The sequence below is a fragment of the Lucilia cuprina genome, chromosome 5 (assembly GCF_022045245.1).
Source record: "Lucilia cuprina isolate Lc7/37 chromosome 5, ASM2204524v1, whole genome shotgun sequence".
Classification (NCBI taxonomy): Eukaryota; Metazoa; Arthropoda; class Insecta; order Diptera; family Calliphoridae; genus Lucilia; species Lucilia cuprina.
In genome coordinates this window covers 57,324,566-57,349,256 of record NC_060953.1, presented here as the reverse complement: position 1 = coordinate 57,349,256, position 24,691 = coordinate 57,324,566, and the positions used below count along the sequence as shown (strand labels likewise).

At 34.1% G+C, this 24,691-nt stretch overlaps 6 protein-coding genes across 7 annotated transcripts; 3 read left to right on the top strand and 3 right to left on the bottom strand.

Annotated features, from left to right (window-relative positions):
* The first annotated feature begins 402 nt into the window (after positions 1-402).
* On the top strand, positions 403-3,082 carry LOC111683772 (DNA replication licensing factor Mcm7). 2 transcript variants are annotated; one of them, XM_046952228.1, is made up of 6 exons: positions 404-546; positions 612-653; positions 726-1,095; positions 1,154-1,655; positions 1,716-2,773; positions 2,842-3,082. In XM_046952228.1, the coding sequence occupies exons 2-6, from the start codon at positions 623-625 to the stop codon at positions 3,041-3,043; spliced, it is 2,163 nt and encodes a 720-aa protein (XP_046808184.1). In that variant the 5' UTR covers positions 404-546; positions 612-622; the 3' UTR covers positions 3,044-3,082. The 2 variants fall into 2 exon arrangements, with proteins under 2 accessions (XP_023301643.1, XP_046808184.1); XM_023445875.2 differs by having other exon boundaries at positions 403-653.
* Positions 3,083-3,212: 130 nt separating this feature from the next.
* LOC111683775 (farnesol dehydrogenase) lies at positions 3,213-4,976 on the bottom strand. The gene is made up of 3 exons (XM_023445878.2): positions 4,383-4,976; positions 4,177-4,317; positions 3,213-4,106 (listed from the first exon to the last, which is right to left on the bottom strand). The coding sequence occupies exons 1-3, from the start codon at positions 4,959-4,961 to the stop codon at positions 4,065-4,067; spliced, it is 762 nt and encodes a 253-aa protein (XP_023301646.2). The 5' UTR covers positions 4,962-4,976; the 3' UTR covers positions 3,213-4,064.
* Positions 4,977-7,330: 2,354 nt separating this feature from the next.
* On the bottom strand, positions 7,331-10,443 carry LOC111683778 (serine palmitoyltransferase small subunit A). Its single transcript, XM_023445882.2, has 2 exons — positions 10,078-10,443; positions 7,331-7,577 (listed from the first exon to the last, which is right to left on the bottom strand). The coding sequence occupies exons 1-2, from the start codon at positions 10,196-10,198 to the stop codon at positions 7,429-7,431; spliced, it is 270 nt and encodes an 89-aa protein (XP_023301650.1). The 5' UTR covers positions 10,199-10,443; the 3' UTR covers positions 7,331-7,428.
* Positions 10,444-11,288: 845 nt separating this feature from the next.
* On the top strand, positions 11,289-13,256 carry LOC124420276. Its single transcript, XM_046952566.1, has 2 exons — positions 11,289-12,703; positions 12,763-13,256. Exon 1 carries the CDS (start codon positions 11,289-11,291, stop codon positions 12,546-12,548), a length of 1,260 nt encoding a protein of 419 aa, XP_046808522.1. The 3' UTR covers positions 12,549-12,703; positions 12,763-13,256.
* Positions 13,257-17,305: 4,049 nt separating this feature from the next.
* LOC111683771 (eukaryotic translation initiation factor 3 subunit B) lies at positions 17,306-21,093 on the bottom strand. Its single transcript, XM_023445873.2, has 3 exons — positions 20,882-21,093; positions 18,914-20,782; positions 17,306-17,642 (listed from the first exon to the last, which is right to left on the bottom strand). Exons 1-3 carry the CDS (start codon positions 20,982-20,984, stop codon positions 17,554-17,556), a joined length of 2,061 nt encoding a protein of 686 aa, XP_023301641.1. The 5' UTR covers positions 20,985-21,093; the 3' UTR covers positions 17,306-17,553.
* A 203-nt stretch (positions 21,094-21,296) lies between these two features.
* On the top strand, positions 21,297-23,053 carry LOC111683774. Its single transcript, XM_023445877.2, has 3 exons — positions 21,297-21,829; positions 21,922-22,047; positions 22,117-23,053. Exons 1-3 carry the CDS (start codon positions 21,500-21,502, stop codon positions 22,627-22,629), a joined length of 969 nt encoding a protein of 322 aa, XP_023301645.2. The 5' UTR covers positions 21,297-21,499; the 3' UTR covers positions 22,630-23,053.
* Positions 23,054-24,691: the final 1,638 nt, after the last annotated feature.

Genomic DNA, 24,691 nt, shown 5'->3' with positions numbered 1-24,691 from the left:
GTCTTTTTACGACTTTTTGCGACTATTACGATTTTTTGACTTTTACGACTTTTCGACTTTTATTTACATGGTCGACTTTTCGATTTTTTTTTATAAACCCCAGTCTTGTTATAAACTTTTTTGGAACAAAATAGTCGATTTCGATTTTACTCCTTTATTTACAAAAATTCGATTTATTTATTATTTTCATTTTGCCTCTGTAAGGACAAAAAAGTCTACTTCGACTTATTTTGACCAAAATCGATTATTCTATTATTTTAAAATCGATAAAGAAAACCGTATTATAAAATTTCCAGCGGCTAACACCAAAAATCGCTAGATTTCTCTTTAAACAAACTCTCTAAATGCCACATTGTTAAAATGCAACTCTGTTATCAACAAACATTTGTTTTGATTTTTTGGCGCGCTAACACAACAAAAAATAAAAGCGTGCCGTACTCTGTGTGTGTTATTTTTTGGTGGTGGAATGCAGATGCAATTTTTCTAAATAAAATTAAAGATTTATAAAACATTACTAAATAAAAAGCCGAGCATTTAACAACAGCGGCAAGTTTAAACTAAAATATAAAAGAAAATTTTTCACATATTAAGTTAATTTTTTATAAATAAAGCGAAAGACAAAATGGCAAGACGTGATTATGCCCAAGATAGAGGTAAACAACAGAATTTATAGAATTTTTTTTGTGGATATAAATAATTTAAGTATTTTTCTTTTGCTTAAACAGAGGCCATCAAAAGTTTCCTTAGTGAATTCTGCAAACAAGATGATGAAGGTAAAAAACATTTCATCTATGGCCAACAATTGGTGAAGCTAGCCCATCGTGAGCAGGTTTTGTTGACTATTGATCTAGATCATTTGGCGGAATTCAATGAGGGCTTAGCCGATGCTGTTGTTAATAATAGTCGGCGTTATGCCACTATGTTTAGTGATGTTATAGCGGAAATGTTGCCCAATTATAAGGAGCATGAAGTACATGCTAAAGATGCTTTGGATGTGTACATAGAACATCGTTTGTTAATGGAAACACGCACTAGAAATCCCATGGAGCAGCATGATCAAAGAAATCAATTCCCACCAGAGTTAATGAAAAGATTGTAAGTGTTTTTCATGAAAAAAAAGAAATTTACTAACTGTAATTAATTTCCCTTACAGTGAAGTAGGTTTCAAGCCGCAGTCCCATGTTAAAGCCAGTTCTATACGTGAAATTAAGGCAGAACATATTGGTAAATTAGTGACAGTGCGTGGTATTGTTACGCGTTGTACTGAAGTCAAACCGATGATGGTAGTGGCCACTTATACTTGCGACCGTTGCGGTTCTGAAACCTATCAACCCGTTAGTTCTTTGTCCTTTACTCCCGTCTCAGATTGTCCTTCGGATGATTGCCGTGTGAATAAGGCGGGCGGTCGTCTTTATTTACAAACCCGTGGTTCGAAATTTGTTAAATTTCAAGAAGTTAAAATTCAAGAACACAGCGATCAAGTTCCTGTAGGTCATATTCCGCGTACCATGACCATTATGTGTCGTGGTGAGGTGACACGTCAAGCACAGCCCGGTGATCATGTCCTTATATCGGGTGTTTATTTGCCTTTAATACGCAGTGGTTTCCAACAGATGGTACAGGGTTTGTTGTCGGAAACCTTTTTACAGGCTCATGTAAGTTTTTGTTACTTTTTGATTTTATTCAAAATTGATTTAGACATTTTTTCCCTTTAGCGCATTATTTGCATTAATAAAAATGATGAAATCTCGGATAAAGATTCTGAATTAACACCCGAAGAATTAAGTGAATTGGCTCAAGATGATTTCTATGAACGTTTGGCCACCAGTTTGGCTCCCGAAATCTATGGTCATTTAGATGTTAAAAAGGCTATGCTTTTGCTGTTGGTAGGTGGTGTTGACAAGCGTCCAGATGGCATGAAGATTCGTGGTAATATAAATATTTGTCTTATGGGTGATCCTGGTGTGGCCAAATCTCAATTGTTGGGTTATATTAGCCGTTTGGCTTTACGTTCCCAATATACCACCGGTAGAGGTTCTTCGGGTGTTGGTTTGACGGCTGCTGTTATGAAAGATCCTCTAACGGGTGAAATGACTTTAGAGGGTGGCGCTTTAGTATTGGCTGATCAAGGTGTTTGCTGTATTGATGAATTTGACAAAATGGCTGATGCTGATCGTACTGCTATTCACGAAGTTATGGAACAGCAAACTATATCCATTGCTAAGGCAGGCATTATGACTACCTTGAATGCTAGAGTATCAATTTTGGCAGCTGCCAATCCTGCTTTTGGTCGTTATAATCCTAGACGTACTGTGGAACAAAATATTCAACTACCAGCTGCTTTGCTATCACGTTTTGATCTTTTGTGGTTGATACAAGATAAACCAGATCGTGAAAATGATTTACGTTTAGCCAAACATATCACCTATGTACACAGTCATTCCAAACAGCCACCCACCCGTGTTAAGGCCCTCGATATGAATCTTATGCGTCGTTATATTAATCTTTGTAAACGTAAAAATCCTACCATTCCCGATGAATTGACGGATTACATAGTAGGCGCCTATGTCGAGTTGAGACGTGAGGCTCGCAATCAAAAGGATATGACCTTTACATCGGCCCGTAATCTTTTGGGTATTTTACGTTTATCTACCGCTTTGGCACGTTTACGTTTATCGGACAAAGTGGAAAAGGATGATGTGGCAGAGGCCTTGCGTCTTTTGGAAATGTCTAAAGATTCACTCAATCAAATACATGAACATCAAAAGGGACAGTAAGTTTTACTTTTATTATTTTGAATATTTCAACGAGATTTTTAATATTTTCGTCTTTTTTCTACAGCATTCCCAATACTTCGGATAAAATCTTTGCTGTGGTCCGTGAATTGGCCGGTTCTAGTAATACCGTTAAAATTGCCGATGTTATGGATCGTTGTACTACCAAGGGATTCAAACCCGATCAAGTTGATAAATGTATTGAAGATTATGAAGAACTTAATGTGTGGCAAGTTAATATGGCTCGTACAAAAATTACTTTTATGTAAAATAATCTTTAAATATTGATTGATGGGCGTTATGACAAAGAGAAGAAAAAAACACTCCTTTTAATGTTTCTTTTTATTATTTTAATAAAAATTTATCTATGTTTAAGTAATTGATTGTTGTTTTTTTCCAAGCATGTGCGCTGATAAGAAAAAAGAACAAAGTTTCATATATATTTTATATAATAAATTTAATGTTTACTTAAAATAAGAAACAATTGTAATTTAATTAATAAGATTGAACGCAAAATTATATTTCGGCTGTAGACTACATTATAGTTTGGACAATGAGATAGACTAAAGTCTGTACTACTGTCTAGTCAGAACTGTGGACTAAAGACTATAATATAATCTGAACTATACACCCCTATTCAGCATTTCGATTACGTTTATGCATTCAGTTACGCAATGATCGAAAAAAGGTATTCCAACAAAAACCTGAATCGTAAGAAAAAGAAGATGCAATTCCATTTCTTTTCAATACATTACGATTGTGTGTATTTTGCATTTCGATCGTACTTACGTTTTTGTAAGACCTGGTTCACACTGGGAAACTTTTGTTGAGAAACTTTTCTTTCTCTCACACATAAAAATCAAAAGTTTCCTAGTGTGAACCAGGTCTAAGTTGTTATGTGGCGGAGAGTCGAATCGAAATGCAGAATACCAAAGTTGCCAAACGAAGAAAATTTCGATTCAAATTGAAATGCAGGATAGGGGCCATAGACTAGTTTATAGTCTGGACTCTATATTACACTATAGTATGTATTATACAGAAGCTGGACTGTATAGTAGACTTATTAAGAGACTATAGTCGATACTATATACTGGACTGTATACTAGACTATAGTACCTAAAAAGAAAATAATAAAATATAGACTAGAATATATTTTTGTGTTACAGACTGGCCGTCTGGACAATAGTAAAGACTACAGTCTGTTCTATAAATCAAACTAGACAAGAATTTAGTCTGAACTATTGTAGTCTGGCCTGTAGTCTGGAATTTTTCATAAATTGCAAATATTTTTTAAAATTTCTCTCCCATTGGTTTGATAGTGATGTTATGAACCTAAAAAGAAAATAATAAAATCTTCAATTTAATAAACATTTCAAAAACCTATCTTCCCTTAGACAGTTACCTGTACATTGGGAGGTGTACCCAAAGCCCACAAAATAGCATCAGCGACATCGGAAGGTTTTAACATAGGCATCATAGCTTTAACTACATTCAATATATCCACCGGTAAAATATCAGTATCTACAATGCCAGGACTAATGGTCTAGAAAATACATTATAATTAGATTAAACTTTGTGTAAATCGATTCATTGGCAAAGAAAACCTACCGTTACTCTAACTTGTGTCTTATGACGTTGAAACTCTTGACGATAGATTTCATTCATTGCCTTCAAAGCAAATTTAGTAGCTGGATAAATATTAAGTGAAGGTAAATCTGGACCTAAATTTGGCACCTGATGACCAGCTACACTATTGACAATCACAATATGACCCTGACCATTCTTTTGCGTGCGCATAGAATGAAAAGCTTCACGGGTACACAATACCGTACCCAAAAGATTTGTATCCAAAGTTTGACGTATTTCTTTGGTATTATTACGTTGTGACAACTCAGTGGTGGCTATAATTCCAGCATTATTTATAAGAACATCACAGCCGCCACAGTGTTTCTGTGTCCACTCGAATGCTTGAGTTACTTGATCCTCTTGCGTTACATCGCAGCGTAAAGCATGTAGATTATTGCGTAATTTTACGGGAAGTTCATCTTTTAGTTTTAAAATAAGTTCTTGCCGTCGAGCTAAGCCTACTACCAGCATACCGGATGTTACTAGAGCTTTGCAACAGGCTGCACCTATACCGGCACTAGCACCACTGATTACAGCTACTTTTTGCGACCAACGTTCCATGGTAAATGAACTGTTAGACAAGTTATCCGTAAAGCAAATTAACGAAAAGAAGCCTTAAAAGTGCAAAAAGTAGAAAAAAAGGTCAGAGAAAGTGAACAATTCAAATGGAACTTTTGTGCAGGTGTAGGAATGTTAGGAGGCACAAAAAAAATAGTTTTTAGGAACCTTTTTAAACATATTAAAACGAATAGTTTACAGTAGGCGTATTTCTATCTGGATAGGTTTTCTTGATTTGGGTTCTTAATATATATAAGTGTATGTATTAGGTGAAAATGTTGCTTTTGTTGACGTTACGGTATGATAACCACCTCTATTTTAAAATATCTAAATTAGGTGTTTTTCCTGTACTACACGACAGTTCACTTTACATTGGTTCCAAGCAACCTAAGGTCTGTTTAGAGGTCTAAATTTAAACATAGTCTACCTCCAAGTTCGTATATAGAATTTGAAAAAGATAAATCAGGAGTCCAATAGATTTCCTTGGATACAAGTCGCCTGCCTTTGGCAGTTAAAGATTTTAAAAGAGCACTCAGTGCGTTTTTTCTAATAATTCTTTGGATCATTTCATTTATTACACTATTTTATATTTTTTAATGTTATTGATTAAACATTTCATAATTATATTTTATTGATTTACACTTGTTCTAGAAATCTAAACAAATTTTTTATATCGAAATTGCCTCATTATTTTTGCCTTTAAACATTTTAAGGCTAATAACATCACATTTTCACCCAATGAGGATATGATTTTTGCAAATCGCAATTGAAAAATACTTAACACTCTTCCTTTTAACAATAAAACAATAAATTTCAAAAATAATTTAAAAAACCCAATGAAATTAACCGAAATTCTCAATATGCAAAATATTTTATTGACATGCAAATTCTGATGATGCAACAACAAATGCACCAAAATTTGTATTTTAATATTTTTCCATTTTACACAATCTCTATTTTTAATTGGAAAACATATATTTACTTTTTATCTGTTTTTTCGAATTTTATTTATGAACAAAAAACTAAATTCTTTTAAAAAAGATAGGCAAAAAACTTAGTTGATTCACTGTACATATTTAAAAAAATATATATATATTTTCATTATTTTTTTGTGCCATCCTACTGTTATTTGTTTGAAGAGAAATTTAATTCTAAATTCTGCAAAAATGCTAATAAATTCGAATCAAAAAACTAGTAAGAAATTATAGTCGGGCGAGGCCGACCCTACACCTGTTACAAAAAGTAAAACACGATAAAGTTTTTATAACAAGACATTTAAGTTGAATTGTACCTTGCCTCAGATATACTTCAGCCATTTATTGTTGAATAAAACTGTGGACATAAACATAAGTCACATTTTGAAGGGAGCTTTTAATAGGGTCTAGGGTCAAATGACGCCCTATAATTATAGAGTTCATGAGGGTCATCAAAGCTAGTATAGAACTTGGTTTTGCAGCTCTTTGTTCACATACGAGTATATTAAACATAATTATGAACATAAAAGCCCTATTCGGAGGGTCCAGTTCATTGAATTATCAAAATTGCGACCTGTAGTTTGATGACAAACTGGACCGATTGGTATACATTAAGGTGGGTATAGGACCAATATTATTGTGCGTTACAAACATCCCCACTATAATTGCTATTAACTGCTGGGTGTAATTACTATTAGACATGATCTCTACTACTCTAATACCCGGTTCTAAACCCAGCAGTTCGATGGAACAGTCCCGAACTGACCACATAACCTACCACTTGTGGTGGTAGGTTATGTGCCCATTTTAACATGGGCTTGTCCTACGTCAATCGTCACTCTACACCCTGCAAAGACACTAAAGTGACGACGGTCTTCATTCTCGATTACAAAGAGTTTATTTATGACGAAAGACCAAAAACATACGAATTGGACTCAGCCAGGTGGTAAGATATTAATGGAAGTAAAATTTGAAAATTTCAAGTTTCTACTCTCCAGAATACTATGGGACAATAATGTGACGATTGACCCAAAAGTTATAAATTTGAGTCAACCAGATGGTGGAATATTAGTAGAAAGTAATAATCATTTCTCCAAAAGATGGGTAAAATAACTACTTTCGGATGAACAACCAAAATACAACTTTTAATAGTATAATCTCTAGGTTACTTGAGGACAGTAAAGAGACGACTGTCTCCGATCCCGCTTACAAAGGGGACACTAAAGTGACGACTGTCTTCATTCTCGATTACAAAGGGTACATTCGTGACGAATGACCCAAAACATACGAATTACGATCATCCAGGTGGGTAACTATTAGTGGAAATTACTGTCTTTTTCGTAGGCATTGACTTTTTGTCGAACTGCTGGGAAATGCATTGCAAAATAAAAATTATAAAGTTTATTATTAATAATAAATATTTATTTTTTTAGTAAAAAAAAACAAATTAACTAAAATATAACTTAAATACTTATAAACTAAAACTTTTCTCCTTATCATGATCCAATTTCATTCATTCCCAACGGTGGCATATCGACAATTGTAGGCGACGCCGTAAAATAGATTATAAGTGAATAAATATGGCCAGGTATGTAGATAAATGTTGAATAGATGATAAAACATAACGACGCCACTATCAAACAATCTGAAATTAAAAGTAAAAGTAATAAAATAGATAATAAACACAAAAAGAAATAGTAATTTTGAAAAATGATTCATCTATTTAGAACTTGGCGAAGGTGTAAAATTTGACGTGATTTGTGATAATTTACATGGTACTTTTGCCCTTAATAACATATATTAATAACATATAATATTAAGTCATTGCTATAAACTTGAAATAGTTTTCAGAAAGGGAAATGTTTAGCACTGTTATCGCACTATGTTAGGATTTACTTAATGGAAGTTAAATGAAAACTTCCGCAAATAGTTTAACATTTGAGAACGGTCGAAAATCGAATAGAAAATCAATAGACTAGAAAATCTAATCCATGAAGCAGTTAATTACTACTCAATACACTAAGGGCGAGTTTTTCCGATAAAGATAATCTTCATTCTTTGGTTAAACCTGGTTTAATATATGTTTCGTGTTTTTCAGATATCAGTAAAGTTACTTATTATCTTAGTTTAACTGAGTGTAATTGGCCAATTAAACTCAAGTTATAAGTGAGGAAACACAATTAACAAAAACAATAAAACAATGATTTCGGAAGAACAAAAACGTAATATTTTAAGTAAATTGCAATTTTCTGATTTGTTTTGTTTTATTAATTATTGTTTTAAGTGTTTATTTAACATTTTTCCAAAATTTTCCATTTTACAAAAGTATTGTTTGCAAAAAACAGCTGTTCATTGTTTATGTTTTTGAGTGAAAACTTGGCATTACTAACAAAGTTAACTGAGCTTAAATCTAAAACTGAAAAACACAATCATCAGTTAAAGTCCGCCTAAATTTGTTTCGAGTTTAATATAACAGCAAGTTAAGCCTAGTTTAACTGAGTAGTAAGAAACCCGCCCTAATTCATAGATTTGTCAATAGACTACACTTTATACTATTTATTAGCATGGTTTCTCTTGTTGTCAGTTCATCAGCAATGATCCCTAATAAGAAAAACACATCAGTGAGAGATTAAGGGCTGTATAAAGATAATCTACATTCTTTGTTTTAATCTAGTTTAATATATGTTTTATGTTTTTTAGGGCGGGTTTTACTGATAGAGATAATCTACAATCTTTGGTTAAACCTGGTTTAATATATGTTTTGTGTTTTTCAGTTATCAGTAAAGTTACTTATTATCATAGTTTAACTGAGTGTAATTGGCCAATTAAACTCAAGTTATAAGTGATAAAACACAATTAACAAAAACAATAAAACAACAATTTCGGAAGAACAAAAACTTAATATTTTAAGTAAATTGCAATTTTCTGATTTGTTTTGTTTTATTTATTATTGTTTTAAATGTTTATTTAACATTTTTCTAAAATTTTCCATTTTACAAAAGTATTGTTTGCAAAAAACAGCTGTTCATTGTTTATGTTTTTGAGTGAAAAGTTGGCAATACTACAAAGTTAGCTCAGCTTAAATCTAAAACTGAAACAATCATCGGTTAAAGTCCGCCTAAATTTGTTTCGAGTTTTATCTAACAGCAAGTTAAGCTTAGTTTAACTAAGGACTAAGAAACCAGCCCTTAGTAAACAGTAACATTACTTATAATCTTAGTTTAACTGAGTGTTATTGGCCAATTAAACTTTAGTTATAAGTGATAAAACACAATTAACAAAAACAATAAAACAATGATTACGGAAGAACAAAATGTTTATTTAACACTTTTTCCAAATTTTGTCATTTTGCAAAAAACAGCTGTTCTATATTATTGAATAAAAAGTTGGTAATACTAACAAAGTTAACTGAACTTAAATCTATAACTAATAAAATACAATCATCGGTTAAAGTCCGCTTAAATTTGTTCCGAGTTTAATCTTTTACTGAGTAGTAAGAAACCTGCCCTTAATAGTAAGAATTATGATATAACAATTCAGATAGTACCTAAATAAGCCAATTCCCTACTCTTTTAATCGCTTATATTTCAGCCTGAAGAATGACAGAAACATCATAAAGTCTAAATGAGATTCTATTCCCAAATTATTACATAATGACAGTATGAAAAAAATAGTAGACTCCATTATAGGCATAAGAAACAGAAGGTGTATACTAACAGAATATTCTAATATACTATAGGCAATAGTACCATAGGTTCTAGGTAGCATCAATACATGATCCCTAAAGCAGACGTTCGTTTTCAAATTAATCCAGGTATCTGCAAGACATTGATAACTTCCTACAACCACATATAGATCTTTTATCAATAAAAATATCATTTAAAAACTTGGATTATTACATAATTGCCAAGTTTCCATATAAAGTCCACTTTTGATAATTAAACGAACATATTTCGATAAAAACCATTCGTTTCTATAAATATGTTTTATATGTATACAAATCATTCAGCTACACTTTCTCCAAATTAAAAATATTTAATTAAAATCTTATAAAACAAAGAAAGTTTAATTATTTTTGAGTTCTAAATTCTAACTATTCAAAATTTAAACTTTTCATCGGTTCTTTTACTTTTTCATATACTCACTTAAAAATACTTTTTCCCAAGGTTCACACATGGACAGATATGTATTCAATTCGTAAAGCATATGCAACCATTTAATATAACGTACAAAACGATGAAAAGATTCTTTAATTTTATGAAACATTTTTTTTTTTAAATTTTCAAATCAAATTGGATTTAAGGATTATTATTATTGCACTAATAAATCTAATAATAAAATTTTATTTTAACCGTTAAATTTGATATGGCAAGTTAATTGTTAAAAAATCATTACTAAACTAAATAATAAATTTTTACTCTACATATGGTTGGTTAGTTATTTGTTCTTATCAATTATTATTGGCTTATGATGATAAACGAAAAATAAAAGTAATAAATTGAAACATAAAAAAATAACAACTTACCTATGTATGTATTTTGGTTTTGTTTCAATTCGATACCCTAGAGAGAGAAATTGTTAAGTGATTTTTGGTTAAGGGCGGGTTTTTCTATTGGAGGTAATCTACATTCTTGGGTTAAACCTAGTTTAAAACTGTTTTAAAGGTTTATTTATAATTTTTAAAATTTTTTTGTTTTACTATAGCATTACATATTTGCATAAAACAGCTGTCCATTGTTTATGTTTTGATTAAAAAAGTTGGCAATACTAATAAAGTTAACTGATCAAAATTCATAACCGAAAAACGCAATCATCGGTTAAATTCGAAACTAAATTAGGCAGACTGATGATTGTTTTGTTTTCATTTAAAGTTGCCCCCTTAACAGTATGATACCACTAAGAAGGGATTATTTGGCCTAGAAATGTTCATAACGCCATCACCAATTATGGCTTTCGACTAAAAGAGCCTCGTCGAAGAACTGTCAAATTTACCTATACCTTTCCACCACCTGGATAACAATCTTGCCGCGATGTGGTGGCTTTAGTGTTGGCTGTGGTTCTTTTGCATTGCAAATACACTCGGCATAAGCCCTTTGTATTTGGAAGACACTGAACTCAAAAGCCTTCATGACCAAAGGTTATCCCTCCTATCCTCAATTCCCAATTTTCCTATAAACAATCCCGTCTCCTCCCCATCCCCATCCCCCACTTGTAAGGTTAAGGTGGTTGGTAGCAGTGCCGAGAATCTGAATGGCTAATCAGTGGTTAAAGAAGATTAGTCGCTAACAGCTCCCCTCCGGTGCCACGACACGGGCCGGTTGTAAATCCTAGTCTAGTCCATGTACGCCGTCACTGCATGGATCGTCTCTTCCCTTACGTGCCTACTCGTGGGACCAACATATGGAAAACTAACACAGAAAAAGAACAAAAACAAAAACAACGAAGAAAGGATGAGATTGGATCCTCATCCGAGGACGAACTTCTCGCCTCTAGTCAAGAGACGGTAGTGAGTCCTTCAGGTAGTGGGAATGAAAGACATAGCACTCTCCTACCCTCAAAAAGCCCGACAAATACTCCTCAATCCGACGCCAAGGCTGGCGACAATTCGAGGAAAAAAAGGCCAAAAAGGAAAAGTCAGAAAGACATCCTCAAAGCTAGATATACCAAGGCTGTTTTCATTCTCGACAAGATTGCCAAGAATGCTGCTAATGGTACACCTCATGAACGCGATGAAGATGATCGCGTCAAATATCAAGCTGTGGTGGATGAGTACCAAAAGTTTTTGGAGACCGCACCCAGCACATCCAAAATGGCTGCTGAAACCGAAAGGTCCAAGCGAAACCGCTCACAGGTTGAGGATGGTAAATCGCCAAAAAGGAGGAAGGTAATAGAAGGCAAAACCACTCCGGGACCTGTAGCCATCACGACAACTGCCAGAAGACCATTTAACGAAGTGGTGAAGGACCACCTCCTAATGGCTCTGGTTACTGAAAAAGATGGGGCCATCAACCCTGTAGTAACAGAATGGGGTGCCATTGAGTCTAAATTAACTGAGCTCGTTATGGAACACTTGCTCACTAACAAAGACGACAAGGTACCCCGTTTTGACTCCAGTGAGATTCACCGGGGATACAGGGTGATCAAATGCCTGGACGAATTCTCAAAGGGGTTCCTCAACAAATGCATCACTAAGATTAGAGATGCATGGGTAGGTTTAAGCCTTAAACTAATCCCTGCTGAGGAAATTCCAATGAGACCTCGTGCAAGAGTTTGGTTACCAAAGATGAGCGCCGAAGCACCCAAGATGTTGGAATGCCTCAAACGGCAGAATCCCAACATACACATGAATGACTGGGCTATCATCCGCACAGAACAAGGCGAAGGGCACACATGTCTAATTCTCGCCATCACAGAAGCTGGCTCCGTTGAGCTGGAGAAGGTGGGCTTTAGGCTGTTCTTTGGGGTGAGGGGCGCCAAAGTAAAGGTGTTCCGGCCGACAAAATCGGGGAGTGAAGAGACGGATGAGATGGAAGCTGCCAACTCTCTGCTCACTGGCATGAAACTCTCCGAGCCACCTATTAAACCTGACAATGGCACTAAAGATAGTGCAAATTAATCTGAAGCACTCAAAGTGTGCTTCAGACAATCTACGGGTTCTCCTAGCCGAGGAAAACCTGGACATTTGCCTGGTTCAAGAACCCTGGGTCACGGACTCAGAAGTTAAAGGGTTCCCAGCATCTACATACAACATACTATATGCAAGAAGTAATGGTAGGCCACGATCATGTCTAATTGCTAAAAAATCGATTAACATTTTTCTTTGTACACAGCTTAGCTCAGAAGACCTAACAGTCGCAAAGGTCGAGCTACCGCACAACAGAAGCTTCATGATTGCCTCAAGCTATATGGCACATGAGAAGACAGCACCACCAGACGAAGTGAGCGATCTCTTGGCCGTAATTGAGACATCTGACGACATAATCCTAGGCTGTGATGCCAATGCAAGGCATACAATCTGGGGTAGCAGCGAAACTAATGAAAGGGGTGAGTCAATCTTCAATTTCATTAATACTAACAACCTAAACATATGTAACTCTGGCAACAAACCTACTTTCATTTTTCCAAGTACGGATAATTATAATGGGTGGGAGGAAGTACTGGACATTACACTCATTAGCGACAGATCTAAAATATCAGTTGATAGGTGGAGGGTATCCAATGAAAAATCTTTTTCAGATCACAATTGGATCCTCTTCGATATTATATTACAAAACTCGACGGAAAAAATGGTCTATAGGAACCCAAGAAGAACCGATTGGTTCAAATATAAGGGATCCTTAGACATAAGCTCAAGAAAACTCCAGTGGTTGATGATTCAATCACTGGGCTTGAAAAGATAGAAGAACACTTTAGCAAAGTCTTAGGTAAGGCTTTCGAAGTCTCCTGTCCAATCACAAAGGCAAAGAAAAGCTTCCCTCCATGGTGGAATTCGGAACTATCTAAGCTACGTAAGGAAACACGTAGGGCCTTTAACACATGCTACAACAATAAATCGTGGCAGCCATACCGCGACAAACTAAAAGTTTATAAGAAAGCTATAGCACTCGCAAAAAGAACCTCATGGAGAAGTTTCTGCGAATCTATAGATAACACAAAGGATTCTGCTAGACTTAGCAAAATTCTTGCTAAAGGCCAATCTAATCCAACCTATATTAAGAGGAAGGACGACACTTGGTCAGAATCCTCGGCAGAATCTCTTGACATCCTACTGAATACTCACTTCCCTGGCTGCAAAGATGCTGTCAAGGAAATCTTCACTGACAGTAGGACTCTAACGGGAATCAATGAAAATATCATCTCTTATGATAGAATCTCATGGGCGATTGATAGTTTTTCCCCTTTCAAATCACCAGGGCCTGATGGCATTTTGCCAAAGATGTTACAAAGTGCAAAAGAATATATCATCCCCTGGCTTCATAGAATATACACGCTCAGCCTCTCTCTCAACCATGTTCCGGTAAACTGGAGAAAGGTTAAGGTCGTTTTTATTCCCAAAGCTGGCAAAAGGAGTCATGAAAATGCGAAGGACTTTCGTCCAATTAGTCTTTCATCTTTTCAACTCAAAACGCTGGAAAGACTCATCGACTCACATATTAGGCAACGGCTAGAGAGCTCATCACGGCTTTCAACCAGTCAACATGCCTACCTTAAAGGACGATCTACTGAGACAGCTCTACATGAGGTTGTAAGAGTTATAGAAAGATCCCTCGAATTCAAACAATACACTATGGGAGCCTTCTTAGACATAGAAGGTGCCTTCAATAACGTAAATACTTCTGCAATTCAACAAGCTCTCGCTAATCTGGATGTTGAAGAATATATCAGCAACTGGTTGGTAACTATGTTGAAATCTAGAATTATTACTGCAAGTCTTGGTAACAGCGTTAAGTCCAAACGAGTTGAACGAGGCACACCTCAGGGCGGTGTAATCTCTCCACTACTTTGGCTTATCGTTGTTAATACGATTCTTAAGGAACTGGACAACAGAGGGATAAAGGTCGTTGCCTATGCGGACGACGTTGTGATACTGGTATCAGGAATGTTCCCAGACGTGATTAGCGATATTATGTCTGGTGCTCTGGTGCTACTCAGTAATTGGGCCACAGACAGTGGTCTAGGAGTAAATCCAAGTAAGACAGAACTGGTACTATTCACAACAAAGACCAAGATTCCAAGCTTCAACCTGCCACGGTTAAAAAAACCGCGAAATCCCCTTATCAAACAATGCCAAATATCTAGGAACTATTCTAGACTCCAAATTATCATGGAAACTCAACATCCAGCACAGAGTCAAGAAGGCAACGGTCGCCTACTATACCTGTCGTAAGATGTTTGGAATGAAATGGGGACTTAGTCCCAACATAGTTAAATGGATGTACACAGCCATAGTACGTCCTATTCTTACATACGGATCTCTTGTATGGTGGACTTCAACTAAGAAGAATTTGTTGTGGATCAACTATACAAAGTTCAGAGATCAGCATGCATTGGGATAACAGGTGCCATAAGAACTAGTCCTTCAGAAGCTCTGAACACTATATTGCATATCCTACCCATAGATCTGCACATAATGACCATATCTGCTTGTAGCGCAGTAAGACTTAACTCATCCGGAAGTTGGATATCAAGAACATATGGACACGCTAAGATTTTAAGCTTGCTACCTCCAATCTTGAACCAACCATCCGACTATATTACCCCACACACGGACTTTGATAGAGTCTTCAAAGTCAGAGTTCCTTCCAGGAGCGAGTGGTGTAGAGGTAATCTACCGAGCGAATATACCACCAGAATCTTTACAGATGGTTCTAAAATGAACTGCGGCGTTGGTTCTGGTGTCTTTTGTGAAGAAGCTGGGGTAAGTATATCCCATCGTCTTCCCAACAACTGTAGTGTCTTTCAGGCTGAAATTTTTGCGATAATGTCAGCCTGTAGGGTGTTACATGACCTCAATATTCGCGGCAACATAGGAATCTTTGTCGATAGTCAAGCGGCACTTCTCTCACTAAACTCTTATACTACTACTTCCTTATTAGTCAGACAATGCAAGAAGGATCTGTCAATGCTGGGTCGGCTGTCTGACATTACCCTTGTTTGGGTCCCTGCGCATAGGGACTACTACGGTAATGAACAGGCAGATGAGCTTGCAAGAACGGGATCTGCTCTTGATATCTCCGACGCCGTTCCAGTAGCAACTCCGTTAAGTTATATCAAGAGCAATATCCTCAGATTCTTTCTTCAAAAAGCTGAAAATAGATGGAATAACCTAGACACATGTAAAGGGGCCAAGTTATTGTGGCCCTCCTTCAATGAGAAACGCACAAGACACCTTATAAATCGAAGTAGGCGGGACATATCGAGGCTGATAGCAGTAATAACAGGACACTGGGTAATAGGCAGACACGCAAGTCGGCTTGGGCTCCCTTTCAATGATCACTGTCGCAGTTGCAAAGACAGGGGAAAGGAAGAAACGGTCTTCCATCTCCTCTGTGAATGCCCTGCTCTGGCCGTAAAGAGAAACCGCTTCCTTGGCAATTACTTCATATCTAACCTTGGCGAGATATCTGTCTTTAGGCTTAATGATATCCTCAGATTTCTCACAGCTACGGGCTGGATCTAATACTACAAATTCAACATCTGACGAGTGGAGTGGTCCGGTCAAAACGGGGTCTCTTTGATTCTACTTGACAGTTCGCGTGTAGTGAACTACCACGTAAACCAACCAACCAACCTATACCTTTGTATAGGAAATGGGAACTCCCGAACTCCTCTCCTGAGTTTACTGGTCTCCACCAATATCTTAAACGAGTTTTGTTTGGTACTCCACTAAAATATATTTTTAGGTTATCAAAAACAATGCATATGGTTAATGCTTGAAACTACGAAGAACCGTAACACAGTACAGTTATGCGACGCCACGCATTAAACCAATGCGAGTGAAACGCAAAACTCTCGAAGGCAGAGAAAGAAGGTCGGCCTGATTACCCTTGAATGATTATGGTAATGACGCAGGGGTTTATCCATCCAGAGCTGAATTACGAATAGTGATGATTCTGTTTTTCAGTTATGGATTTAAATCCGGTTAACTCTGTTAGTATTGCCAACTTTTCAGTCAAAAACATAAACAATAAACATCTGTTTTTTTTTTTTTTTGCAAATAATACTTTTGAAAAAGGAAAAATTTTGAAAAAATGTTAAATAAACATTTAAAACAATAATAAATAAAACAAAACAAATCAGAAAATTGCAATTTACTTAAAATATTAAGTTTTTGTTCCTCCGAAATCATTGTTTTATTGTTTTTGTTGTGTTTTCTCACTTATAACTTAAGTTTAATTGGCCAATAACACTCAGTTAAACTAAGATTATAAGTAATGTTACTGTTTATTATATATTAACTTCATGTGAAAAACCCGGCCCTATGTGAGTGAACTACAAAAACAACATTCAACATTATTTATTATAACCGGTAGATTTCTGTTATCACTGTCATCCATTATTTATTTAACATTGGTTCATACACACCTGCATTATCAATTTTATTTTACTTTTAAATAAATAGTAACACTAATGTTATTGTTGTTTTTTAGTCCAGTGTATTTTTATTAGTATAACTTTTGTTGTTCTTTCTAAGGACATAAGTATGTTTTTTTTTTTTTTTTAAGGAGAATAATTAAACTTATGTTTTTTTTCTTTTATACTAATTTTTTTATATAGTTTAAGGTTATAAATACAAAAATTGTTTTTTTTAGATTTAATATTCTTATTTAATACACTGTATTGTTGTTGTTGTTGTTGTTTTATGGTTGTTGATTGATTTTATTTATTTTATTTACTAGTAAACGACACTTGCTTTTTTTCTAAAAGACGATATATAATTTTTTTTTGGGAGGCCAATGTATTGGTTGTTTCTACCAATAAAGCAAAAGCAAGTTAATTTGTCGTTTTTTTTTTTATTTTATGATCAACAGAATGATTGCGGTTGTTTGGCTGATTAAATATGTTTAATTAATTATATTTATTATAATTAGGACAAAGATGCTTAACTGCTATAAGTGGAACTACTCGAGTACGGTTGTTTCTTCTTTGACCAAAAATTCAATAATTTCTTCATCAACTTCTTCGGTATCCAAACTATCTGTATCGAAATCTACAAAAAAAAGATAAAAGAAAATATAAATGATTTTTTTGTAATTAAAATTATAAAATAAATAGACTTTGCTGGATTATATTTAAGTTTTGCTGAATTAGATTTTTTAAACTCTTTCTGTAAGTTTCTTTTAATTTTCAAGTTACCTTATAATAGTGTAGCTGAATATAAAAATTATTTAGCTGAATAGCAAAATTATATGCAAAAAGTTCAATATTTTTAAAAGTGTAAATAATCTTTGCTGAATTAGTTTTTTTCAACTCGTTCTTTAGGATTTCTTTCAATTCTGAGATTTATTTATAATATTGCAGGTAAATATCAAATTTCTTTAGCTGAATTGCAAAATTATAATCAAAAAGTTAAATATTTCTGAAAACCTACTTAAGTTTTGGAAAAAACTTTAGCTGAATTGTATTTTAAATGAGCTGAATAATTTTTTTGCTTAAAAACCCTTTTAAATTCAGTGCAACATTAAAAATTGTTTAAGTTCTTTTAGCTGAATTGTATTTTAAATGAGCTGAATAATTTTTTTTTGCTTAAAAACCCTTTTAAATTCAGTGCAACATTAAAAATTGTTTAAGTTCTTTTAGCTGAATTGAATTATTTGTCTGCTGATTTTGAAAATATTATGAAATTAAGTTAAAAATAATGTGTACAATAACAAATTTAGCTGAATTTTGTTTTAAACTAGCTGAATGATACTCATTAACATTATTTCTATAAAATTTCTAGTGATTATGTAGCTGAATATAATAATGCTTTAGCTGAATTGCAAATTTATTTTTAAAATATTTCAATAAGTCTAAATTCAAGCCAAAATGTTAGCTGAATTAGATTTTTCTGCTTAGAAAAGCTTATATTCTATCAAAGTTAATAAAAAAAATGGTAAAAAGTCGTTAGACGATTTAAAAAATTTCAGATGAATTGTAAAAATGTTAGCTGAATTGCTTTTAAAATTAGCTGAATTGAATTCTTTATTCAGTAAAGCTATTATTTTATCAAAACTAATCAAAATGATGAAAGTTCGTTAGCTAAAGTATAAAATTTTTAGCTGAATTTAAAAATATTTTAGAATTGTTTGGAAAATTTCATTTTCTTTAAAAAAAATGCTTTCTATTTAAAAAAAATGTTCGAAAATTTAATTTTTATACAGAAATTTATAGGAAAATTCACTTTTCGTAGAAAATTTATGAAAATGTCTGTTTAAAGAAAAGAAAGTTTTCTTCAATTCTTTCATTCATAAAAATTAATGAAAAACAAATAAAACTTACGATTTCTGAGTTGCATACGTCTTGCTTTCTGTTCTTTCCATTCGCTTTCACGCTTATTACGGTATTCCATAAATTGATTACGCAATTGAGCACGTTTCTCCAACAATTCCTTGGAGGCACGAGTAACACGCATGCGATCCTTTTGTTCGAAGATGAAGTAGTATTTCTTTAAGTTCTTCTTAATATCCTTAATCTCCTCTTCGCTGAGAAGAGTGGCTGGACGTGGACGCCACAAGAACTGTACGAAATTCTTGAGGATATTACGACGTATAATGCGACCTTGGAAGGTGTACATGTTAAAGCCAGTATCTTCTTTGACCTTCCACGAGGAAACGCCGGTAACAACATAACGACCAGTAGGATCCCATTCAACTTCCGAGGCACGGAAATGATCGGGGGAAGCGGTAATGAGGAAGTTGTTGTTGGTATCAACAAATTCAAAAGTACCGGTGGTCAAATTGGCCATGACGATAAATTGACCTCTGGGTGACCAGAAGAGATGAGTGCAGGATTTCTTTTCCAATTTCTTTACTAATGTAGGCTTGACACCATTGTTGACTTCGTAGAAACTGACATTGGAGTTGTTAGTTTCACCATGAATAATAGCGAATTTGTTGCCCACTGGTTCCCAAGCAAAGGCCAAAATCAATTCTCTGATTTCCACAGAATCAACTGGCACTTCCTTTTCGCGCATATGGAAGATTTCAAAATTGTAGAACATACCCAAGAATTTAACATCAGAATCCTTTTTGTCCTTCTTCAATTTCGAGTAACGATCTACTTTCACACACAAGTAATCACCAGATTTTTGCCAGTGCAATTTACAATCGGCAACGTGGAAAAGATTCTTGTTACGAATTTCACGTTTCTTGGGAATTTCAAGCAAGGTGACACGAGCAGGAATTTGATTTTGTTCTTCTACCCAGTAGGCAATAACATTGTCAGTGGGTGACCAGGAGAAGGCGCGAATTCCGGGTACCTTAATGGATTTCAAGTCGAGCAGGTAGAAAGAGGGAGTTTCATAGATGTGAATGGAATTATCACCCAAACGAGCAACATATTTGTCATCGTGAGACCAACGGAACATAGAGAACATGGAGACACCATCGGCTACGAAGGAACGTTTTTCAGCACCAGAACGAATATCCCAAATAACCACCTTTTGGCCGGTGGGTGTAGGACCATAGGTAACCAAATAATTTTCGCAGGGAGAGAACTCAACAAATTGTGTGCCAGGGTGAGGGAAACGTTGAATACGGGTAAACTTGCTACCACCCCAGATGGCTACACCAGGTTTGTGGAATGTCACCACATAGGTACCCAAAGGAGACCATTTAACAAAGGTGTCGGTAAAGTTTTCGCGGGATTCCAATTCATTAGGTTCGGGTAGGGTATTTTGCCAGAAAGCCACTTGCACACTGTTGGGTGAGCTCTCAGCGGCCACACAATATTGATCGTAAGCATCAGGATCCATAAGGAAACTGTACAAATCATTTTGCATTTTAAAGGGTTGTGGAGTGGGAGGTTCCCATTTTTCGGGAATATTATCGTACTTTTGGAAATCAGTAAATAAATTCACAGCAAAAGTGTGATTCTTATCCAAACGATGATTGTTCAAATTCTTGACAGCCTCTTCAGCTTGTTGGGAATTCTTGAATTCCATAAAAGCAAAACCCTTGGTTTTACCCTCCTCATCAACAGGATACACAGAGTTGACAATTTCACCGAAATTGGAGAACAGCTTACTGATAACCATTTTCAATTTTTCCAAACGTGAGGGTTCAACTTTGGGTATGTTATCTACCACAACAACATTTTCAACACCATCAGCTTCAGAGGGACGTTGTTCCAACTTGTCGGCCAACAATTCTGCAAAAACCAATAATAATAATCATGATTAATATTCAATACACAATGGCTGCAGAGATTTTAAGGTTATGTGTGTTTTCTTCTAGTTACACTACTTACCCTCATCGCTGATATCATCAACAAAACCCTCGGGATCATCAAAATTCGGCTCCTCCTCGAAGTCCTGATCATTTGTCGACTCTTCATTTTTCTTTTTAGCCATATTTAAAATATTTTTCCTTGTTTTTTGCTAAAAAATTGTTAAAATTCGCAAAGAAATTGAGAAAACGAACGCCACGCCAGTTGTCACGTCAAATGTAAAGGACTGTCAAACTGTATGCTAAAAGAAATGTCAAAAATTATGCATAAAATAACCGGATTAAGTTTGAGAACTATTGGAAAGTTTATAATAGTTGGCAATACTTATCTTTCTATTTGGGAGGTTGGTGTCTTCACTAAATGTAAACAAAACACAAAATTAAATAAGTTAAATGCTGATATTTTTTTCTTTTCCCTATTTAAATCTAGCGGTTTATGAACTTGTTCTGTTTTTAATAAAACACCTGCCATTTTCAAATTTAGGGTGTAATATACATAATAATTATTTTGTAGTGGCGGTAACTATGGTAATCATTTATTTCCCAAAAAAAAACCAAACTAAAATTCATTTTTTTCCACACTTGTAACAAAAAATCTTGTTTAACAATTAAGAAAAGTTTTATTAATTAATAAATCAACATGAAATTTGTTCCATTACACGCCACAAATACCGCTATTATTTATAAAAATTCCATTTGTTCTGCGGCTACTTTATTGGTGCTGACATTTTTAGTTCTCTCTGTAATGATACCGGTCCTTTTGGTATCATTACTAAGTCCTTACTCGGGCATAGCAGAATCTCGCGTTTTATATGAACAGCCTCAGGTGCAGTTCAAATATCAATCGATATTTTTAGCTGAAACTATGAAAAGTGCAAAGCAGGAATCTGAAGTGTTTGTCTGCAGTACATTTCCAAATTTGAATAACGCTTTGGCTAATGATGATAATGACAAATGTGAAGGCATTAAGGTAAGTTTCAGGATATTATTCTTTTCGTCCCGCTTGTAAAGTGAATTTGAAATTGTTCCGAAGGCGTAAAATAATATTTTGAAATATTTTAGTATTGGACGGATGATTTGGATTATGATGGCAATGTGGATCGAGTTTATTTTGTGCAGCACATGGAATCATTAAAACAAAAACTGATTTCGTTTGATATAGCTTTATTTTTTGAGGCCAGCTTAAAGGTTATTTTACAATTAAACACATTCTAATTAAAACTTTATTGTAAATTCATTTTTATTACCTTTTTGTAGCATAAATGCTCTTTATCTCCTCCCGCTTTGCTAATACATCACATAGACTTGCCTCTGGCTTCCCAACTAACCAGCGGAGTCATTGTAGTACGTGCCGATCTTATGCTAAAACAATATGTAGAATTTACCTGTCCTTTTCCCGGCCGCAATACTAAAACCTCTTTTCGTAATATAAAATTGAATACAAACACTTCTCAGACGCAACAATTTCAAACGGAAAACATGTGGAATCAGGTGAAATCAAATCCTGCCTTCTTTCAGCTAGACCTTCAAGAAACTTATGTGCGCAAATCCCCTGCTGAGCAGGGTCTTACTTTACAATTGGATTTGGATATTTTACAATTGGGTGCCCGTTATCATTTGAGCATATGGGAGAGATTGGGACAGTTTTGGTTATATTTTGCCTCCTTTTTTGGTATTTCGTTTTATATCATGAATAAGGTAAAGGATTTTCTATTCGGTCATCATATTGTTCGTTCTTGGGAAATTATACCCTGGAAGAAATTATACTGACATAGGAATGGAGAGCGCATTTATTTGGACGATTATTCGGAAACAAGTGTGTTTTAATAACTTGTCATTAATATAAGTATTTATTATTGAATCAATTCTAAAATTGGAGATTCAATCTAAAATTAAAAACTTTTTTTCATAAATTTGTTGTTTCATTTTTATTTATAATATACGCACAAGTTATGCATATGCGTTTTTCACCAAAAATAATTTAATTAACAAATTTTCAAATTATTTAAAAAAATAATTATTATATGCACTTATTATGTAGATTAGAAAAAGTGGGTAGGTGTAACGGAGAGGGGAAAAGGGGATTTATTTAAGGTTTTACAATAACTACACAAACATTTATTTATAAAATTCACTATAATTTCAAAAAATATGTTTATATTTTACAAAAATAATAAAGTTTTTCAAAATAATTTATATAAAAATTAAAAACAAACATAAATTTGTATATTACGGCTCTTAGGGCGGGTTTCTTACTCATCAGTTAAACTAGGCGTAACTTGCTGTTAGGTTAAACTCGGAACAAATTTAGGCGGACATTAAATGATGATTGTGTTTTTCAGTTTTAGATTTAAGCTCAGTTAACTATGTTAGTATTGCCAAGTTTTCACTCAAAAACATAAACAATAAACAGCTGTTTTTTGCAAACAATACTTTTGTAAAATATAAAATTTTAGAAAAATGTTAAATAAACATTTAAAATAATAATTAATAAAACAAAACAAATCAGAAAATTGCAATTTACTTAAAATATTATGTGTTTGTTCTTCCAAAATCATTGTATTATTGCTTTTGTTAATTGTGTTTTCTCACTTATAACTAGAGTTTAATTGGCCAATTACACTCAGTTAAACTAAGATAATAAGTAACTTTACTGATAACTGAAAAACACGAAACATATATTAAACCAGGTTTAACCAAAGAATGAAGATTATCTTTATCAGAAAAACTCGCCCTAAGTAACTTTACTGATTAATGAAAAACACAAAACATATATTAAACCAGGTTTAATCAAAGAATTAAGATTATCTTTATCAGTAAAACCCGCCCTTAGTTTCGAAAGAACTTGTCTTTTGATTAATCTACTGATTGTTCATTGTCTAGTGTATGTAATATTCGTTTGACTAGTCCATGAATTAGACAATGGACTAAGCTATAGTGTATGGACTATTTTATTGACTAATCTATGAGCTAGACAATGGACTATTCCATAGTTTATAGATGAGTCTATACACTAGCCTATTCACCATTCTATTGCGTAATCTATCGACTAGTCAATTTACTAATCTATGGACTAGTCAACAAAGTAAACAATGGAATACTCTATACTCTAATGACTAGTACATTAAGGGCAGGTTTCTTACTCATCAGTTAAACTAGGCTTAAATTGCTGTTAGATTAAACTCGGAACAAATTTAGGCGGACTTTAACCGATAATTGTGTTTTTCAGTTTTAGATTTAAGCTCAGTTAACTTTGTTAGTATTGCCAACTTTTCACTCAAAAATATAAACAATGAACAGCTGTTTTTTGCAAACAATACTTTTGTAAAATGGAAAATTTTGCAAAAATGCTAAATAAACATTTAAAGCAATAATAAATAAAACAAATCAGAAATCATTGTTTTATTGTTTTTGTTAATCGTGTTTTCTCTCTTATAACTTGAGTTTAATTGGCCAATTACACTCAGTTAAACTAAGATAATAAGTATCTTTACTGATAACAGAAAAACACGAAACATATATTAAACCAGGTTTAACCAAAGAATGAAGATTATATTTATCAGAAAAACTCGCCCTAAAAGCGGATTGATTAATGCCAATTGAGTACAAGATTAAACTTCGCAGTGTTGCCATACAAAACAACAGAAAACTTCACTGTTTGTTATCAAAACAATGCATTTTTTATGAAAAAGAAGAAGACATTAATTTAATACCTAATACTTCACCTAAAGATTGGCCCTAAGTAGTCTATGGACTAATTCTTGAAATTAAATTCAAGCTTTGATGGATTCTTAATAACTAATCAAAGCATTTCAATATTGTTTCAATTATT

Excerpts from the sequence above, each read along its gene's own strand:
- LOC111683772 (XM_023445875.2), top strand. The coding sequence starts at position 623 with ATGGCAAGACGTGATTATGCCCAAGATAGAG. Across the intron at positions 654-725 it reads TGATTATGCCCAAGATAGAG|AGGCCATCAAAAGTTTCCTT; the intron begins GTAAACAACAGA and ends TTGCTTAAACAG. Across the intron at positions 2,774-2,841 it reads CATGAACATCAAAAGGGACA|CATTCCCAATACTTCGGATA; the intron begins GTAAGTTTTACT and ends TTTTTTCTACAG.
- LOC111683775 (XM_023445878.2), bottom strand. The coding sequence starts at position 4,961 with ATGGAACGTTGGTCGCAAAAAGTAGCTGTAATCAGTGGTGCTAGTGCC. Across the intron at positions 4,318-4,382 it reads AGACACAAGTTAGAGTAACG|ACCATTAGTCCTGGCATTGT; the intron begins GTAGGTTTTCTT and ends TGTATTTTCTAG. Across the intron at positions 4,107-4,176 it reads GTACACCTCCCAATGTACAG|GTTCATAACATCACTATCAA; the intron begins GTAACTGTCTAA and ends TTTTCTTTTTAG.
- LOC111683778 (XM_023445882.2), bottom strand. The coding sequence starts at position 10,198 with ATGTTTCATAAAATTAAAGAATCTTTTCATCGTTTTGTACGTTATATT. Across the intron at positions 7,578-10,077 it reads TTGGGAAAAAGTATTTTTAA|ATTGTTTGATAGTGGCGTCG; the intron begins GTGAGTATATGA and ends TTTTAATTTCAG.
- LOC124420276 (XM_046952566.1), top strand. The coding sequence starts at position 11,289 with ATGGATCGTCTCTTCCCTTACGTGCCTACTCGTGGGACCAACATATGG.
- LOC111683771 (XM_023445873.2), bottom strand. The coding sequence starts at position 20,984 with ATGGCTAAAAAGAAAAATGAAGAGTCGACAAATGATCAGGACTTCGAG. Across the intron at positions 20,783-20,881 it reads TGATGATATCAGCGATGAGG|AATTGTTGGCCGACAAGTTG; the intron begins GTAAGTAGTGTA and ends TGGTTTTTGCAG. Across the intron at positions 17,643-18,913 it reads ACGTATGCAACTCAGAAATC|ATTTCGATACAGATAGTTTG; the intron begins GTAAGTTTTATT and ends TTTTTTTTGTAG.
- LOC111683774 (XM_023445877.2), top strand. The coding sequence starts at position 21,500 with ATGAAATTTGTTCCATTACACGCCACAAATACCGCTATTATTTATAAA. Across the intron at positions 21,830-21,921 it reads ACAAATGTGAAGGCATTAAG|TATTGGACGGATGATTTGGA; the intron begins GTAAGTTTCAGG and ends GAAATATTTTAG. Across the intron at positions 22,048-22,116 it reads TTTTTGAGGCCAGCTTAAAG|CATAAATGCTCTTTATCTCC; the intron begins GTTATTTTACAA and ends ACCTTTTTGTAG.